This window comes from Bos indicus x Bos taurus, chromosome 4, assembly GCF_003369695.1.
Source record: "Bos indicus x Bos taurus breed Angus x Brahman F1 hybrid chromosome 4, Bos_hybrid_MaternalHap_v2.0, whole genome shotgun sequence".
NCBI lineage: Eukaryota > Metazoa > Chordata > Mammalia > Artiodactyla > Bovidae > Bos > Bos indicus x Bos taurus.
Window position 1 is genome coordinate 48,745,331 of NC_040079.1, and position 20,468 is coordinate 48,765,798.

At 40.5% G+C, this 20,468-nt stretch overlaps 1 protein-coding gene across 3 annotated transcripts in view; it reads right to left on the minus strand.

Annotated features, from left to right (window-relative positions):
* Window positions 1–20,468, minus strand: part of OSBPL3 (oxysterol binding protein like 3) — a 199,543-nt gene that overhangs the window by 58,413 nt on the left and 120,662 nt on the right. For all 3 annotated transcript variants that reach the window (XM_027539354.1, XM_027539355.1, XM_027539353.1), the window contains 7 exons: window positions 20,318–20,431; window positions 16,901–17,068; window positions 16,200–16,323; window positions 14,753–14,856; window positions 14,457–14,549; window positions 13,240–13,396; window positions 691–821 (listed from right to left, as the gene is read on the minus strand). In XM_027539354.1, the coding sequence (XP_027395155.1) occupies window positions 691–821; window positions 13,240–13,396; window positions 14,457–14,549; window positions 14,753–14,856; window positions 16,200–16,323; window positions 16,901–17,068; window positions 20,318–20,431 (891 nt within the window). The remainder of the gene's footprint in view (window positions 1–690; window positions 822–13,239; window positions 13,397–14,456; window positions 14,550–14,752; window positions 14,857–16,199; window positions 16,324–16,900; window positions 17,069–20,317; window positions 20,432–20,468) is intronic.

The window sequence follows — 20,468 nt, forward strand, 5'->3', positions numbered from 1 at the left end:
ATAAAACTGCAATCAATGGGGAAAAAAGGAGAGAGCGTGAATGACAGGCTGGCTCACTGGAAAACATTTGAGGCTTGGCAGTGATTTTTCTGTTTATTAAGCAGGCACAATGACTGCCTGACACTCCTTATGACTCATCTCTTTGTGCCCACGGTGGGGAGCAGGTGGGAGCTAAATGTTTGTACTATCAAATCAAATCACTTGCCTGTCTTTGAAAGAGATAGGCTGTAAACAGGTAAACAGGATTAACCCTGGGCTGTAGAGAAGAGTGTGAATTCAAAATTTCACTCTGCTGCCTGTATCTATCAATTTGGAAAATCAGTCAAAGCTTGTGAAATCTTAGATATGGAAATCTGCAAACCATCAGACTTCGTAAGCATTAACAAACAAATGTCAGTAAGACAAACACGTAACAAAAGCTTTACAAAAACAGAAAACTCAAGATAAATAGGAGGAAACCAAACAGAGTATCTAATGCTCAATGAAATATTTGCTACTAAGATTTGGAGTAGGCTCAGCTTTGGTGTTTAGAATAAGCAGAATAAGCTGATGAAAGGTTAGAATATAATTTGGATAATGTGTTTGGTTTTCTCATGAATTTTCAACACAACCATGGCGATGGAAAACATAAAAAGTTCATGAGCCCAGACACACTGTCAGGCTTTGCTGTGACACAGAGGTGTAACTTACGGATGACAGAGCATGCTTCAGACCAAGGACCTGGGCAGAGGGGGAGGCAGAAACATCTTGCTCCATCAGTTGCTTCAGTTTCTCTCTCTCCGTTGATATGGTATTAAAAGCTGACCTTAAAGTGAAGTAGACTATAAAGATATAATCATTATAAAAAAGAATAAAGGAAGAGGCATAATTATAAACAAGAAACAGAGAATTCTTATAAAAGAATTTAGAAAAGTAACAGTCATGAATATTTCCCGTTCAGCAAATGTACCCTATTGTGGCTTTAAAAAATACATCTGAAATGTACAACGCCAAAAGTGAACCCTAATGTAAACCATGGGCTTATGGTGATAATGATGTTTCACTGTAGGTTTACTGATGCTCAAGAAATGGACCGCTCTGGTGGGATGTTGATAGTGGACAAGGTTGTGTATGTGTGTGTGGGGGAGTGGGTATGGGAACACCAAACTTCTTGCTCAGTTTGCTGTGAACCTGAAACTACTCTAGAAAATAAGATCTATTAAAATTTTGAAAATTACACACATTTGTCAATTCCAAAGTCCCTATCCACAGAAATTCCGTTATGACCTGTTACCAATATATTTTGACAGTTGAAAGGACTATACGTTTCAATTATCAACATTTAGTTTTGTTTGTATTCCTAATGACTGGAAACGTCTGCAAACACAACTTATTGGGATGTCAGAAGGAAAATGGTAACAAGGCAGAGGAGAAACGAGACAGCACTTTAATTTGTTGTCCAAAAGTAATCACTAGTGGGAATCAGATAGACTTTGTGTACCTTGGGACTTTGTGTGATACCCTGAAAAAGACACAGTGTTAATTTTGTTGAACACCAGCCCAAGGATGGGCCATCTGAATCTGATCATGATGAAACATCAGACAACCCTAGAATGAGGACCATTATATTTTTTAAAATTGGCCTGTATTCTTCAAAAGCGTCATTTCATCAAAGAAAAGAAAAACTCAGAACCTGTTCCCAATTAAAGAAGACTAAAGAGGTATGATAGTTAAATGCAATCTATGACTACAGACTAGATTCTGTACTGAAGGGGAAAGGGATATTGCTATAATTGACATTTGAATATGAAAGGCAGAATAGGTAAAAGTACTATTTTGATGCTAAATTTCCTGAGTTTCATAACTAAACTGTGGTTAAGGAACAGAATATCCTTATTCTTAGGAAATATACATGATAGTATAAATGCATTAAAAAAAAAGATGACGAAAAAAAATTAATTAATTAATTAATTTAAAAAAAGACGATGTATGGATCCTATTTTCACATGGATCAAAAAAATAAACAAATGCACACATATCTGCATGTGTATGTATGTGTGTGTATGTTTGTGTGTGTGTGCGTGTGTGTAGAAACAGATAAATGTGGCACAATATTAAAAATGGAGAACTTGGGTAAAGATACCCAAGTTTTTTAATTATTCTTGCACCTTGCCTGTAAGTTTGAAATTATTTCCCAAAAGGTGTTAACTACCCTTTTCCTTATTAGTCTTTTCACCTGCCTGACCCAGGAATTCCCTGCCTCTCAACCTGGCATTCAGCACTTGGTTCACTTGAGTGAGCATTTAGGTCCAGTGAGAGCTCAGTGTTATTTGGCACTCAGATGCCTGAACTAAAGTTTTTAAAACTGTTTTCAGGTACAGTAAAAAATACACCAAGTTTTGATTAAATAATGTACAAGTTCAGTTCAGTTCTGTTGCTAAGTTGTGTCCGACTCTTCGCGACGCCATGAATCACAGGACGCCAGGCCTCTCTGTCCATCACCAACTCTCGGAGTTAACTCAAACTCATGTCCATTGAGTCGGTAATGCCCTCCAGCCATCTCATCCTCTGTCGTCCCCTTCTCCTCCTGCCCCCAATCCCTTCCAGCATCAGGGTCTTTTCCAGTGAGTCAACTCTTTGCATGAGGTGGCCAAAGTATTGTAGTTTCAGCTTCAGCATCAGTCCTTCCAATGAACACCCAGGACTGATCTCCAAGTTACCTCCAAGGAATAACGCAACTGTCATCTGAATTATTGATCATGGAAATCACATTTGAATATTATCTTTCCAATCTCCTTTATTCTATATTGTTTTAGAAAGGCAGGAAGAGGGAAGAGGCTGATACATACTTCTTCTCTAATGGCCTGGCATACTACTAAATTCCCTGGCGGCTGCATTTTTAGAGGCACTGCTACTTAGGAGTGGCCAATTCAGTATCACAGAAATTAAACATGCATGACTGACTTGCTCCCTTCACTCCACAGCCATGCAGACAACTGAACCTCTTTCAGTAGGCCATCCCTGAACTTATCTGAGGTTGTGGTATTTACCCAGACTCAGAGCTTCTTCACAAAATCACAGGACAAATAAGCAATTTATTTAAATGCAAACACATTATTAATATATGATGCTTCTGGTGACCAAAGATGGGGTCAATAGGTATCGATTTTTCTAATAGTGTCTATGGAACAAGTTTAGCTCTTTGATTTAAACAACACCATTGAGCAAAATAATGGCCAGCACAATAGAGCCAGCAATAGTGTGGGCTCCAGCGGCAGCACTGGGTTCTTCCCAGATCCAACACTTATTCACTGTAAGACTTCAGACAAGGATACGCTGCACCTGGACCCCAGTTTCCTCCCTTGTAAATAGGGACAATAATTGCATTTACTTCATAAGATCATTGTGGGGATTAAGTAAGCTAAAGCACTTAACCTAAAGCATCACATATAATACATAATAAATGATACTGAAATAATAATAGTGATGGTAATAAAAGAAACATACAAGGATGAAAGTGATGATAACTGCAGTCTTTTGAAATACGGGCAGCAGTTTTTAGATATCTGAGTCTCTTGCTGGGACATCATTTATAAATAAATGCACACAGGGTATATAAGTTCTATGAATGAGAGACTAACTAGAATCTGTTGAGCATTAGGAGTAGGGGAAGCTCTTAGCTGGTGAGCAACCAGCCCAGCAGCTAACTCACAAACTGCACTTCAGGTTCTATTAGATGCGCATCCCATCCCTGGCAACCCCACAGGATCCCCACGACCATCTGAGTGGGTCCTTGGGGAAACATCTCTTCACTGTTATTTCTTGGTAAGTTTCCTTAGTTTATTATTATAATTCTTTTCATAAAACATTATACTGGTTTCGGTATACAACATAATGATTCAATATTTGTATACATTTCTAAATGATCAATAGAATAAGGCTAGTTAATATCTGTCAATTCACATAAGTACAAAAATTTTTTTTCACCGTCATGTTTATTGCATAGACGTGGCACCCAGCTGGTTATCACTTTAACAAATCAATTCCTCTGGCTTTCAGGTGGCCGGCATAAAACAAGGTATTCAACCAAGCTAGAAGATTAGGGCTTCCCTGATGGCTCAGATGGTAAAGAATCTGCTTGTAATGCAGGAGACCCAGGTTGAATCCCTGGGTTGGGAAGATCCCCAGGAGAAGGGAATGGCTACCCACTCCAGTATTCTTGCCTGCAGAATCCCATGGACAGATGAGCCTGGTGGGCTACACTCCATGGGGTTGCAGAATCGGACATAATCAAGCAACTTTCACTTATAGAAGATTACTATTAAAATTTTTTAATCAGAATATACACTTTGGCTCAAAATGTACAGCTGACAAGACTGTTGAGGGCATAAGACAAGCAGAAAATAACTCACACAGTCACTATACTTAAAGTCTTAAGTGCTTTCTAAACCACCTGAAAAGGGGGCTCAGGGGACCAAATCAGGCACTAAATTTCTTAAATGACTGTTTAGACCCACTCAGAGGACAATAAAATAGTCCTTTACAGCAGTCTAATGATCCAGCACACACACAGCAATGGTTAGAGGCTGATCATGGGAGACCATATTTACATTAACTACTAAAGACACAGGATCCCAGAGGTCAGAAATATTTTCTGTGGCAGAAGTGTTAATTTCTAACAGGATACTATAGACAAATCAAAAGTTAAAAAAAATAGAAAGATCTAATGAGTGGATCACACCCATGGGTATCTGATCATAAACAAAGCCATATAGAAAGTTTTAGATGCTCAGAGCTACAAAGAATCACTAAGGCCCCCTGCTGCATAGAACGACCAGCTCCTCTCACCTAGAAACCTTGCCAAATAGCCTTTGGGCTCATGCTTGGAGCATCTGCTGTCCCCTAAAGCCATCCACTTTTGTTCTTAGACTCTTCTTGTGTTAAGAAAGTCCATCCTTTTTCTAAGTTAATGTTCACCTCAGTGTCTCATTGGCGAAAAGAACTACTTCCTCTTTCACGGAGCGTCTGAATATCGAAAGGAATTTCCCAGACTGTCTTTAGCCATTTTCTCAAACACTCTCTCTGTACTAAGAGAGTGGGACATAGGCTGAGCTTTGGACAGATCGGAGCACCATAAGCATCGTATGATCAGTTGCATGCTTAGTCGTTCAAGTCGCATCCGACTCTCTGCAACCCTATGGACTGCAGCCCACCAGGTTCCTCTGTCTATGGAATTCTCCAGGCAAGAATACTGGAATGGGTGGCCATGCCTTCCTCCAGGGGTTCTTCCCAACCCAGGGAGTGAACCCAGGTCTCCTCCAAGCCACCAGGGAAGCCCCATATGATCACTATCTTTCCCATTTCCATGGGCTTCCACGCCGTTCTTTTATTGACTTAGACAGTGAGAGCAGAGCTGGCATGTTTGGATGGTGAAAGGTGGTGCTAAAGGACACCTATACTCCTAACTGCCTGTGCTCTATTTAATATGCTCCAGTTTCTCTACACTAGAAAAGAAAATGCTCTTGAAGAAGACAGTTAAGAATACCATGGACACAGCTCTACAGAAGCAGTGTGGTACAAGGGAAAGATATTGTGCAATGAAAGAAAGGTGAACTGAAATCCTACCACTTATCACTTAGTTGCTATTTAGATTTTGGACAAATCCTTGGTTTCCACATCTGTGTGTGTGGATAATGCCCATATCTCAAAAGGGCTTTGAGGAAAATGAGAAAGCACATTATTATATAGCACCCAACCTACAGTAGGACTCCTTCTTTTTCTTTCTTTTTAATGAAAACTACATTTTGATGAATTCTTATTTGTTTTTCTTTTGGCTGCATGCTCTAGCATGTGGGAGATGTTAACATCTAAAATATCTAAGATGATCTCATCTGTAATCTTGTTTCTCTTAATTCTCAAACTACACAGGACATCCATAGTTTTAAAACACTTCCGAGTCCATCTTCTACACAAACAGTTCTTTCATTTAGTTATATTAGGTAATTTGATTATTTATTTACTGATAAACTACATGACTGCAGTTGCTTGGCAGATTTTTATGCTAAATTCTAAATTATGCTTGATATGTGAACTGGCTTCATGTATTTTTTAGCTTTTAATCTTTGAAAATGACATCATTATGACATATTTGGCTTTTATTCAATGCTTCCATAAGCTCAAAACAGTTAACAAATGACCTCTCAATGAAAACTCAACCCAGGAAAAGAATCCAGGAACAAAATAACAGCAAATAATCTAACAGAGCTTAATTTTGTTCTACTTTAGCCTTTATATTTGTAAATGAAGATTTCTCTCATTGCAAATACCTTTCACAGGCTGCAAGAGATGTATTTTAAATACTTCATTTTTTTTTTCCTTTCCAAGGCAGAATGTGATTACCTACTTGTGTTTGGAGCACCCTGACCCGAGTCCTATACTAATTCATGCTTTCCCATCCTAAATCTGCTCACCATTTCTGCTTCTGCTACTAGTAGAACAATTTTTCCATAAAATATCATCGTAACAATAAGCAATAGTAAGAATAATTTCCATTCAGTGAAAAACAATTATTCACAGAAGACAATTATAGAATTTTTGAGAGCCCAAAGAGTCAGGACGACTATTTCAGGACATTTAACAGATGAGGCAACTGAGATCCAGAGAGATTAATCAGTGAGGTGTAAGTCCCACAGCTAGTCAGGAACAGAGGTGGCTTAGTCTAATGCAAGTTTTCTGACTTAGCTGGTATAGAGGGTTAGCTCCAAAGAGGCTTACTATTTGCATTGTTTGCTGATGTGTTTCTCAGGAAGTTTAGCTCCAGACTGGCAATAGCTGATAGCAGTTTGGGGAGGAGGAAGAATTTCCATAATAACATTGAAAATCCTTAAATCATTAAGTTAAACAAAGCTAACAGATTTCCCTGCTGCAGGACTTCTCAGGGTCTTTAATATTTACTGTTTCTGGTGTAAATGCACAGCAGATTATAGTCAGCAATGTTTTGCAAACATTCTAACCCATGGAATTTTGTTTTTTAAAGTGTTTTTATGGGCAATGTGTTCCATGAACTACATTTTGGTATATGTAAAATTCCAAGGACAGAAAAGCCTGGTGGGCTACAGTCCATGGAATCACAAAGAGTCAGACACAACTGAGTGTGCATGCACACACACATACACACACACAAGCTAATATTTGTAAGGCAAATTATTTACACTTTTAGATTTTAGTATATGTTGTTCTCTGGTTAGTTTGTGGGTGTGTGTGAACACAGACACAAAGCCAGACACATGAACCAATGGCACACCATAAAATCAAACTTATAGTCTACAATATACTACAAACACTTTTTAGGATGGGTGTATATTGACTTTCTACCACCTGATCCAACTTCTATGAAACAGGGAGAATTCAGATGCATTTAACACGTTGAAGAAAAAGTAGGTAATACAGACTATTTACAACACCAGTGGAATTCTTGCCTTGAGTTCAGCTGTTTTGAAATCACAGTCAATAGTTTAGTGATACAGTTAAAAAAGTACAATAAAAATTGTCAGTAACAAAACCAGGCTTACAAAGGAAGAAAGGTCAAGATGCTTCAAAAGTATGAATGGAAGTGAGAAAGCAAGCAAGGTCACAGGACACAGAGGGAACCTGAGAACTGTCTTCATTTTGTGAGGTCTCTGAGTTACAACCTGTATAAATGCAACTCCCTGAGATCTTCCAGTCTGGGCAAGAACACTAAAACCACAGGAATGAAACCACACTTGCTGGGCTGCTTGTAGAATTTGCTATGTGCAAGCCCATGGGGCTCAGGCTAAAGTTGAATAGGTGCTCCTGGGCCTTTTCTCAGAGCACAAATCCTGCAGCCAGCTGGTTTTCACAAAGCCCGAAAGACAGAGCAGCTGGCTGATGCCCATGACCTTGCATGAGGTCGGGCCCACGGGCTGGAGGATGGGACCAGTGTATCCAGTCAGTATAGCAACAGCAGTCCCGCTAAGGAAGCGGTTTCTTCAAGGTAGGTAAAATTAAGCTAGTTCTCTCCTGCAGGGAGACATTATCTTCTCATTTTTAAAAGGACAGGTCATATTAGTAAAAAGTAATGGCATTGTGTAGACAAATTCCCTCCCACACAACCTAAAATGAAACAATCTGATTACAAGGGGTCCAGAGAACACACAGTAGGGTGTATGAAGATCTTTAAAGGGGTTGGGGCAGGTAATTCTTCCCATTTTATAGATAAATCATACAACTGCACCACGAAATATGGACAAAGTTCTAATGGTCGCTTGGACAAGAGTCTGGGGTGGGAATTTGCAAACAGCATGAAATGGTTTCCTCATAACCAACACATTTTAGACTTAGAAGGTAAGGAAAGAGGGAAAGGAATCAGTGATATAAAGGAAGGAAAATCAGGGCAGTAAGAGGAAAAAGGAAATGTCTTCTCTTATTTCAAGCACTGTCCTCCCATTTAACAATTTTTAACTCATTTTCTCCTTTAAAAAATGATAATATATGAAAAAATTTTTAAAAAGCAGAAAGAAGATAATACAAAGAATACTCAAACTGATGCACAGTTGCACTCATGAGAAGGCAATGGCACCCCACTCCAGTACTCTTGCCTGGAAAATCCCATGGATGAGGGGCCTGGTGGGCTGCAGTCCATGGGGTCGCTAGGAGTCGGACATGATTGAGCGATTTCACTTTATTTTTTCACTTTCATGCATTGGAGAAGGAAATGGCAACCCACTCCAGTGTTCTTGCCTGGAGAATCCCAGGGACGGGGAAGCCTATCCCTGTCTATGTGGGATTGTCGTCTATGGGGTCGCACAGAGTCGGACACGACTGAAGCGACTTAGCAGCAGCAGCAGCAGCACACGCTAGTAAAGTAATGCTCAAAATTCTCCAAGCCAGGCTTCAGCAATACGTTAACTGTGAACTTCTAGATGTTCAAGCTGGTTTTAGAAAAGGCAGAGGAATGAGGGATCAAATTGCCAACATCTGCTGGATCATCGAAAAAGCAAGAGAGTTCCAGAAAAACATCTATTTCTGCTTTACAGACTAAGCCAAAGACTTTGACTATGTGGATCACAATAAACTGTGGAAAATTCTGAAAGAGATGGGAATACCAGACCACCTGACCTGCCTCTTGAGAAATTTGTATGCAGGTCAGGAAGCAACAGTTAGAACTGGACATGGAACAACAGACTGGTTCCAAATAGGAAAAGGAGTACGTCAAGGCTGTATATTGTCACCCTGCTTATTTAACTTCTATGCAGAGTACATGATGAGAAACGCTGAGCTGGAAGAAGCACAAGCTGGAATCAAGATTGCCGGGAGAAATAACAATAACCTCAGATATGCAGATGACAGCACCCTTATGGCAGAAAGTGAAGAGGAACTCAAAAGCCTCTTGATGAAAGTGAAAGAGGAGAGTGAAAAAGTTGGCTTAAAACTCAACATTCAGAAAACTAAGGTCATGGCATCTGGTCCCATCACTTCATGGCAAATAGATGGGGAAACAGTGGAAACAGTGTCAGACTTTATTTTTTGGGGCTCCAAGATCATTGCAGATGGTGATTGCAGCCATGAAATTAAAAGAAGCTTACTCCTTGGAAGGAAAATTATGACCAACCTAGATAGCATATTGAAAAGCAAAGATATTACTTTGCCAACAAAGGTCCGTCTAGTCAAGGCTGTGGTTTTTCCAGTGGTCATGTATGGATGTGAGAGTTGGACTGTGAAGAAAGCTGAGCACCGAGGAATTGATGCTTTTGAACTGTGGTATTGGAGAAGACTCTTGAGAGTTCCTTGGACTGCAAGGAGATCCAACCAGTCCATTCTAAAGGAGATCAGTCCTGGGTGTCCTTTGGAAGGACTGATTCTAAAGCTGAAACTCCAATACTTTGGCCACCTGATGTGAAGAGTTGATTCATTGGAAAAGACTCTAATGCTGGGAGGGATTGGGGGCAGGAGGAGAAGGGGATGACAGAGGATGAGATGGCCACCTGACCTGCCTCTTGAGAAACCTATATGCAGGTCAGGAAGCAACAGTTAGAACTGGACATGGAACATCACCAACTCAATGGACGTGAGTTTGAGTGAACTCCAGGAGTTGGTGATGGACAGGGAGGCTTGGCATGCTGCAATTCATGGGGTCACAAAGAGTTGGACACGACTGAGCGACTGAACTCAAATGAGTCTCTATCACTAAAACACTGGTATATATATCCTTCCAGATTTTTTAATATGCCTAAATATATCAGATTAATATATTTTCCCCCCAAAACAGGATCATGCCTTGTATTTTTTGCTACTGCAGTCCATGGGGTCACAAAGAGTCGGATACAACTGAGTGACTGAACTGAACTGTGTGTATCTTCCAATACCTATAAAAATAACCCTGGCTAACTCTATCTGCGAGAGCAGTGAGATAGCAGGTGAGAAGCACAGACTCTGGGGTCAGGCAAGTTAGGGTTCAAGTCTGTTTGGCTACTTTCTCCCCTAGAACCCTCACAAAGTTCTTTGGCTTCTCTAAGTCTCAGATTTCTTATCTGTGCACTGATAAGAGGTTACAATCATACCTACTCTGTGGTATGAATTCAAGAAACATTGCATGTTAATTTCTTATTAGCAAACATCTGGCAAGACACTATGTGTTCGATATAAGGTAGATGATATTATTATTATTGTAGCTGTTAAGTATTCTATTATATGATTACACTGCAGTTTAAAAATCTAATCTCTTTACTGTCAGGCATTTGGGTTATTTCTAATTTTTTTTAAAAAAAACTTTCTATTCTGAAATTTCACAGGAAGTTGCAACAACAGTACAGAGAAGCCCTGGGTGCCCTACCTCCAGTTTCCCACAGTGGTAACATCTTACATAACGTTGGCGCTACATCTAAGCCACAAAATGGACGTTGGTATAGCCTGCAGCTCTGATTCTGATTTCGCAAGTTTGACAAGGCTCTCACTTGTGGATATGGGTATAAGTACCAGTCAGTGCAATTTTATCGTATGTGTAGATTCATGGACTTGCCACCAAAATCAGGATAGATCTTACTACCAGCCTTCATAATCATACTTTCCCTCTTTTTCTCTTCCTTGTTCCTGACTCCTGTAACCACCAGTCACTTTTCCATTTCTAAACATGGATCACTTCTAAAGTGTTAATAAGTGTAAGCACACACTAGGACACCTTTTGAGATTGGCTATTTTGGGTCAGCATGTTGTGCTTGAGAACACGTCCACAGTGGCCTGTATCCAGGTAACTCCTTTTTGTTGCTTAGTAGTGAGGAACAGTGTTCTGTTGTATGGATATATCACCTTTTGTTTAACCACTCGTCTGCTGAAGGATATTTGGGTTGTTTCAGTCTTTGGCTAATACATCTGCTGTGAACATTTGTGTATAGGATTTTGAGTGGACTTAAGTTTACATTTATTTCTTTGGGATAAATTCCTAGGAATGTGAACATTGGGTTGTATTTGAAGTGCATGTTGGTTTTATAGAAAACTGCCAAACTATTCTCCAGAATGGCTGTACCATCTTGCATTGTCACTAGCAATATATGAGAGATCCAGTTTCTCTGTATCCTCATCAGCTGTCTGTACTTTTTTTTAATTTTAGCTATTCTAACGGTGCATAATAATGTCTCATCATAGTTTGGATTTGCATTTTCCTAATGATATGGAAGGGCTTCCCTGATGGCTCAGTGGTAAAGAATCTGTCACATGCAAGAGACATGGGTTCAATCCCTGGGTAGAGAAGATCCCCTGAAGAAGGAAATGGCAACCTGCTCTAGTATGCTTGTCCGAGAAATCCCATGGACAGAGAAACCTGGTGGGCTACCATCCATGGGATCACAAAAAAGTTGGACACAACTTAGCGACTAAACAACAAATGATATTGAAAAATCTAATTTTTGATATGAACAATGCTACAATGGACATCTTTGGATAATTTTTTTTTTAATTTAATTTAATTTATTTATTTTTGGCTGTGCTGGGTCTTCATTGCTATGTGAGCTTTTCTGTATTTGCGATGAGCAAGGGCTGCTCTTCATTGCAGTGCACAGGCTTCTCACTGGAGTGGCTTCTCTTGTGGCAGAGCACAGGCTCAAGGGCGCTCTGGCTTCAGTTGTTGCAGCACGTGGGCTCAACAGTTGCAGTTCCAGGGCTCTAGAGCACAGGCTCAATAGTTGTGGTGCATGGGCTTAGGTGCTCTGCAGCATATGAGATCTTCCCAGACTAGGGATCAAATCTGTGTCTCCTGCATTGGCAGGTGGATTCTTTACCACTGAGCCACCATGGAAGCACATGTCGTTGGATAACTTTTAAGTTAACTCCTATGAATGAATTCTTGAAAGTAGAACTGCTGAACAGATAGTTTTTTTTTAAAGTTGAAACATGATGTAACATTGCCTTCCAGAAAAGTACCAATTTACATTCTCATCACTCTCATATAAATTGCTCAGCCTTTAAAGTATTCCTAAGGCTCTCACCTTCTTCCCTATAAGTTAAAGAGAGACTTTTGCCAATACACTCCCTATTACCAATAGAATAAACAAAAAATAAAAATTAGATTGCCTGAAATCCTCCTTGAAAGGAAAGTTATGACCAACCTAGATAGCATATTCAAAAGCAGAGACATTACTTTGCCAACAAAGGTCCATCTAGTCAAGGCTATGGTTTTTCCAGTGGTCATGTATGGATGCGAGAGTTGGACTGTGAAGAAAGCTGAGTGCCGAAGAATTGACGCTTTTGAACTGTGGTGTTGGAGAAGACTCTTGAGAGTCCCTTGGACTGCAAGGAGATCCAACCAGTCCATCCTAAAGGAGATCAGTTCTGGGTGTTCTTTGGAAGGACTGATGCTAAAGCTGAAACTCCAATACTTTGGCCACCTGATGTGAAGAGTTGATTCATTGGAAAAGACTCTGATGCTGGGAAGGATTGGGGGCAGGAGGAGAAGGGGACGACAGAGGATGAGATTGCTGGATGGCATCACCGACTCGATGGACATGAGTTTGGGTGAACTCCGGGAGTTGGTGACGGACAGGGAGGCCTGGCGTGCTGCGATTCATGGGGTCGCAAAGAGTCGGACACGACTGAGCAACTGAACTGAACTGAAATCCTAATAGAGCAGAAAATGGACCAACTAAGAGTCCCTTCTCCAAGGACTTTCCCACATTCAGACAAGCACATAGTATTTTCATCAAACACATTGGAAGAAAGAAACACAAAAAAGAAAGAAAACTCATTTACCTTTATGGGCAATATGACACAGATCCTCTTGCATTTTAGAAAACTCTGATGAGGTTTCAGAGCCATCAGAATAATTTTTCTCTTCTCCAAAATCTAGTGTAGACAAATTAGGATTGGAGGAATGTAGTCTTATTGGGCCAGAAAAAGGCTTAGGTACCTGAAGTGACACCAAAGGGAGATATTACTTTTTAGATGTGAATTGCTTAGACTATTCACTTGTTTCTAAGATTGGAAAGTAGAAAAGAAGAACATTCTACAGAACATTTTTTTTAATTGAGTGATAAGTTTCAATATGAAAACTCAGGAAAACACTTGCCATGGCAACTTCCACTGGCTTCTTATGAAATATAAGTGAGTGAGAAATCACATTTTTAACTGGAGATGATCATAACTTTAAAGCGATAGGTTTAAAATGACAGCTAAAGTGGCCAGACTCTTTCTCATTTATATTCAATTCCTTCCTCCTTGCGATAATCACCCAGGATCTAGGTTGCTAATATTAATAGTTAACGGAGTAGGTTTAAAAATGTTTTCTTTATTAGCACCTGATGCTTCTACAAAACAAATCACCTTCTCAGATGTTTTGAACACAAATCTCTCTTTGCTTTGAAAGTATTTCAATTCAATCCATAAAGTGCTTTAAACCAGAGTTACATAAGAGTATAACAGTTTCTGTAAGTTCCTGATTTATTTTGACCCTAATAATGCTGCAATTTAATATATAATGACTGAGCTGCAAATCTTGGCTTAGCCGTGCATTGGGAAAGTCAGCAGTTAGTGTTATGCAGTGAACTTCTGATGGGAGATGGGAAGGTTGGAGAGAAGAGACAGTCTATACAATGTCCTGCTCCCAAAGACTCTGGCCAGTGGGCTCGGCGGGATGGGGAGTCCACTGAGCCACAGAAAAGGTGGGACAGGGCACACAACCACAGCAGCCACAAATCAAGGTGCACACCCCAGTGGGGAAGAGAGCAGGCAGGCTAAGCAGTAAAGAAGGGGAAACCAAAGCCCTACAAGTGACTGCAGTCGCTCCAACTGCATCCCATTTTTCCTTTACTTAATATGCATGACATGCTTATTTTAGCATTCAGAAAACCCAAGTGATTGAATTCCTGTCTCTGCACAGGGTATCTGAGAGTAACTACAGCATAGTCATTTTTCCATGGGCCCCCAGCATGTGTCGAGGAAACCAGCCTGGAGGGGGAAGCAAGGGTTACCTGCAGCGTTCCTTTAGCATCTTTGCCAAGAGCTCTGGACCGCCACCTCCTGTGTGATCTTTTTTCCTTTTTGGGACTTTCAAAAGCTCCACCCTTTGTTTTAAAACAGGAAAGAGAGCACAGACAGTAAGATGCACCAAACCAACAGGGAAAGACACACACCAGAGTGACCAACTCCATCCCCTTGAATTTGGCTGAAGCAACCAGCCAGAAAACTTCCCTGTTAGTGAAAGGCTGGGAGGAGAGAGGAAAGCCTAAGAGTGCCAGCAGGCAAACAGAAATGGGCTCTGGCTGACCTGGATGGCATTGATAGCTGGTGCCGAATATGTCCGATGCAGGATGTCCATATTTTGCAGAAGCTGGCTCATCTCCACCAGGTAGGCATGACAGTGTGCCAGGTCTGCAGGGGGAAAACAAGAGGAGAAGTAAGAGCCCCTTGTCTTGCGTTCAACCTTCACTGTACTAGTGCCGGCTATTTTTCTCATTTATCTATATTTGTTTTTACATATGTAAAGCTAGGAAATTTTACTTCGGTTTTTATAGGAGAGGCAGTAGACTTGTGGTTAAGGGCACAGATCTAGAGAACCAGGCTGCCTCAGTTTGAATGTACTTAACAAACTGAATCGTGGCCAAATTACACAACTTCTCTGTGCCTCAGTTTCCTTACAGGCTTTCCGGGTGGCACTAGTGCTGAAGAATCCACCTGCCAATGCAGGAGATGCACGAGATGCGGGTTCAACACTTGGGTGGGGAAGATCCCCTGGAGTAGGAAATGGCAACTCACTCTACTATTCTTGCTTGAAAAATCCCATAGACAGGAGCCTGCCAGGCTACAGTCCACGAGGGGACAATGATATTGTGAGCTCACAGGACAGTTGAGTTAAATAAGTTGATAAATGCAGAGTTCTTTTATTGCTCATATTTATCGAGGGCAACATTTTATGGCCCCAGATGTGATCCTATCTGCATTTAACAGAGAAAAATGCAATTTTCAGGCATCTTTCTCTGACAGTGGTTCTTAATCATGGCTATGTTTTAAAAATCAACTGGTGAGGTTCTTAAAATTACCTATGTCCAAGTCTCATCCCTGGTTAATTAAGTCAGAATACTCCCAACCTCACTGATGACTTCTTTTTTAGTTCCATAGGTGATTCTTCACTAAGGTTGAGAGCACTGAGCTTCCTTATGGCAAGAGTGGTGCCTTACCAGAATCAGTTTGGGAACTGTGAAAAACCAGTGATGCCAGGGCCCCACCCCGCACTAACTTGAAGGGATTCTCTGGGAGAGGGGCCTGAGCATGGGTATCCTGGCATTTTAAAAGCTCTCTTGCAATTCTAATGTGCAGCCAGAGTAGAGAACACCTGTTTGGTGAGGAATCTCCATTTGATTCACCCACTCACCTCTGAACAGTGATTTATAAGTTCTTGGATGCATATCAGAATCATTTTTGGCACTTAAGCCAAAATTCTGTGATTCTGTGATTTAGCAGTCTATGTGGAAACTGGGCATTGCTGCTTAAAGAACAGAAAAGGAAACCTACTCACACACACCCCCAAGGGAAGACATGAAACTCTGAATGTCTTTTGTTTATAATGAGCACAGATCTTCATAGGCAAAATCTGACAGGGAACATAGACCAGTCTAGAGGGAGAATATAAATTCACCTGGAGTATAAACGGAATAAGGAAAATCTATGAGCAGAGGTTTTCGACAGAAAGAAGCAGAGGTTTTGAGTCACTCTACCTTTGGAGCATTTTTCCATGTCCTCTGAAGACTGTAACCATAATGGAACTCGAGTCTCACCACCACAAGAAAATGATAAATTGCTTCCGGTTTGAAACGAATTCTGCTTTGATATACTGCTACGCTGTTCCACAGATGACACAAGCACATTATAAATGAAAACAGAGCCTGGTGGGAACACTTTAGGGTAAAGGATAATAAAGGGGGCTAGTTGCTAATGGAAGCCATCTGTCCATAATGAGAAAGAAGCGTCTAGCAAAGCACTCCATCAGAGACCCTGAGAGCTCCAGCTGTCACCCGTGTGGCCACACCGTGCTACAGGCCCCTGAATTCTCCTCCTGCCAAATGATAACCATATGAAAAGATGACACAAATGTTGGGAAAGATTGTGTGGTTCTGTATGACTATAAATGTATCTCCTGCATTTTATAGCCAGAAAGCAAACTAAAGTCAAAGTGATCAAGGGAGAGTCGGGATGTTAAATTCCTCTGTACATGCTCTTCTTCAGTTATCTCAGCATTAACAGATGCTCCTCTGGCCCTGGCTCTGACTGAGGGGACATACAGACAAATAAAATCCTAGATCAAACTCATTCTGCTCCTCCCTGTTAACCTCTCCTTCCTCAGACACTGCCCCCAGGAGCAGACTCCCCCCAACAAAGCCACCTACTTCCTTTAGATTCATGATTGGCAAATCATTACCTTCCTACTTGAAATGGTGTCCATGACCCCAGGACCGGAGTCTGGGACTGTAGATCCTGGGAAAAAATGATTAACTTCGTGTGGAAACATGGCGATTTCATTCTGACGGTACATTCTGTGGTGGCGGAGTTTGGATACCCACTCATCAAAGACGTCCTCTGACTTCACCTAGATTGTGTTGGGTCAAAAGGACACAAGAGTGTCACTCATCTAAGAAACAGTTAGTCATCCCGTTGAGGTCATTCCTGGCCCCTCTTCATCCTGACACACGTAGAACTGTGGAAGTACCAGTCTGTTTACTTCGTGTACACTCATGTAGTATATGGAACAAGTCTATGGAGTAGGAGATGGAAAGTAAGAGTGGTCTTCATAAACTCTACATGTAAGCATTCTATGAAAGAGCCAACTGTTATGCTATTATTAAGACATAGTAAACAACAAGCAAGTTGAAATTTATATTTATCCATCTCTTACAAGAAGAAAAAAGAATTAGAAAAAAGGATATTTATCCGTCTCTTAAAGCAGTTCCAAGTTCTCCTGTCCCCATTTCTCATATCCCCACTGAAAACATTACACCATTTTTTATTAATAAAAAACCTCTTTTCTAATTCAGACTTCTCAGATCAATCTTCTCTGAACTGGAGAGAATGAATAAATTCTTCTTGAAATATTTAACCTTGTTCATCTTCTCTGACAACGAAATGTTACTGAGGAATACATGTTAATGAATGTGAAGGTTATTTACAAGAACATTTCTCCCACTCTTAGAAAACAAAAGTCTGATAAAGTATTATCAGTGATTTCCAGGATTTTTCAAACACACAAACACAAACTTTTAGCCATTCTCTCTGTGATTGACTATCAATGTGTAATTTCTATGAAGAATAATGTTTGTATGTAGTAACTTTTATTATAAAATACATCAAATGTGCATAGAATACTAAAAAGAATATATGAAGCACCTATGCACCATAAATATCTCTGAATAGTTAATATTTCTATGTGTGTATGATGGTACATTAATACTTTCAAAATAAAAAGTGATAGACATCTATATATGAGAAAACAGAGACTCATGAAAAGGCAATATAAATGACTCCAAAAGAATACTCAGTAGGTTAACTTCCAAGAAGAAAAATCCAGGTCAATTCAGTTAAAATCTTTACTAAAGCTGTGACTGAGAGCAAGGATGTGGAAATAAATGTCAGCAACATTCTTCATTTAGGAAGTGCTTGGTTGACATCTATGTTTGTTGTGTTGGTTAGAAATACACACAAGACTTGAAACCCCACCAGGTTCTACTGGATGTGCCATTTACAAGTAGAAGCAACACAGATTCACATCTATTTGCCTCCTTTAAATTATGTTCTTGAAATGTACTTCATTTCCCAGACCTTGCTGCTGGGCATTTTATAGGAATCTTGTGTCACTCTTTGTTCTAGTCTACTATCAGAGGCCATTAAAAATCAGTGCCCAGAGCATTCCTCTTGACCCATTTTTTAACTGGGTTAAACGAGGCAGAAGAACAAAAGCACTTTCTTAAATAACTGACCAGGGTTCTGCATTAGCCCCTTAGGTAGTCACAGGACGGTGGGTGTACAGCTACTTAACTCTCTGCTGCCCAGACCCCCTTCTATGATACAGGAAGAGACTGGGACTGGACGGCTCACATTAGAAACTGTCCGACTCTGAGACCATCAACCAGGACCTCAGAGAAGTCCACACACCTGCTCTCACAGTCATAACTAATGGTCAGAATGGACAGGAAACACACACAGAACTGAAAGTGAATCAACACAGAGAAATATTAACCAGCATTTATCACGATATTAGTATTTGATGTATTTCGAGGCATTCTAGTTCTTTAAAAATTAGGGATTAATCATTGCTTTTACTCTGTTAACTAGAATAGTGGATGAACAAAACTGTATTATTTCCTGACCATGTCAACAGAGAGAAATAAGAGTTACTGGAAGAACACAGAGAAATTACTTGAGAGGAGGTGAAGTGGTAAACCTTCAAAGATTTTTTAAACATCTTTTTTTAAGAAAGATTATAGGTCTCTCCCTCCTTTGATTCACATTGGTTACTCTTAGTCAGGGGTATTGTGACCACCCCAGGGGATGTCTGATGACATCTGCAGACATTTGGGGGCTGTGATAACTAGACGAGGGTTGTTACTGACATCTAGTGGGTGTAGGCCAGGGCATCTTACAATGCACAAGACAGGCCCCCATGGCAAAGGAGTTTCCAGCCCACCCTCCAGATGTGCTGAAGGTGAGAAACCCTGCTCTAAACAGTTATTACACCCATAAGTACAGGGGCTTAGGCTTAAAAAACAGTACAGATTTGACTGTCCTGGGCAGTCCATCAACTACATGTATGTGCTAAACATGTATCTGCCCAAGTACCACAGACATGTCATGGGGAGGACAGTAATACACTAAGATGTGAAGATCATAATCTCATGCTTTTATTTTCCCAATTCTCAGCCCCCATTCCCAATATTCCAAGTAATTCGTCCAAGTAAGAAAGGACTCTTACGTTTTCTCAATTAATTTCTAACCCTCGGGTAACACCTAAGGTAACACCTAATATATAATTATATATAATAAATGAACCTATTGAGCTTACAGTGGGTCAGGCATTACACCAAGTTTTCCACATTCAGCTCCACAAGATGAGCAAAGTAGTTCCCATTGTGGGGGCAGGAAGTGGTGAGAAAACTAAGACTTTCAGAGATTCAATAATTTGTCAAACACTGAAAGCAAGTAAGTAGTCAGGTGTTCAAGATCTGAACCAGATCTGGATCTCCAAAGCTCTTGCTTCATGCTTTTAATTATCTACACAACCTGCAGCAGAAGGGGCAGAAGAATGGAGTGAAGCACTCCATTTCAGAGACACTATTTAGAGACCCGTCCTTTAGGAGAAAAATTTTTAACATCACTGTGGTATGAGAATTTTAATCCCTATAAAGTTAGTTGACGTTGTAAGCCAGAGCTTCACAGACTAAAGATCATATTTTATTTCAGGAAACACATTTTATTCTACGGCAAATGGTTCTTCACTAAAGATGGTACTGCCTGGGAGTAGAGAGAGTTTGTATTTGAAAACATGAAGTTTTTTTTAGGTTACTAATGTCACAGTCACAATGGAGGAGGGATATGAGGGAGAAGAGACAAGGATGTTAAATTTATTTTATTGAGTCCCAGTGTGAGAGACTCCCTACACAATGAAGAACTGTCCCATCCAGATAGCAACAGGATCCTTAGAAATACTTTCCTAATGAAGATCTTCTACACGTTGGCTGGATGTTCTGAAATTCAAAACGCATCACCAGTGGTACTGTAACTGACAATTCCTTTGCAACATGAAGGACCTGTGCACAGGGGGACAGCACCTGGGCAGCAGTCTCACCTTCAGATGGTAAATGTGCTCCTCGGTATCCAGGTCTATGCACTTGGATGATTTCTTCACAGACATCACCGAGAGCCCGACGTCGATGCAGCCATGCAGCTTCTCTCTCTCTATCTGCAGAGGCACAAAGGGCCCCCCATGAGAACCACAG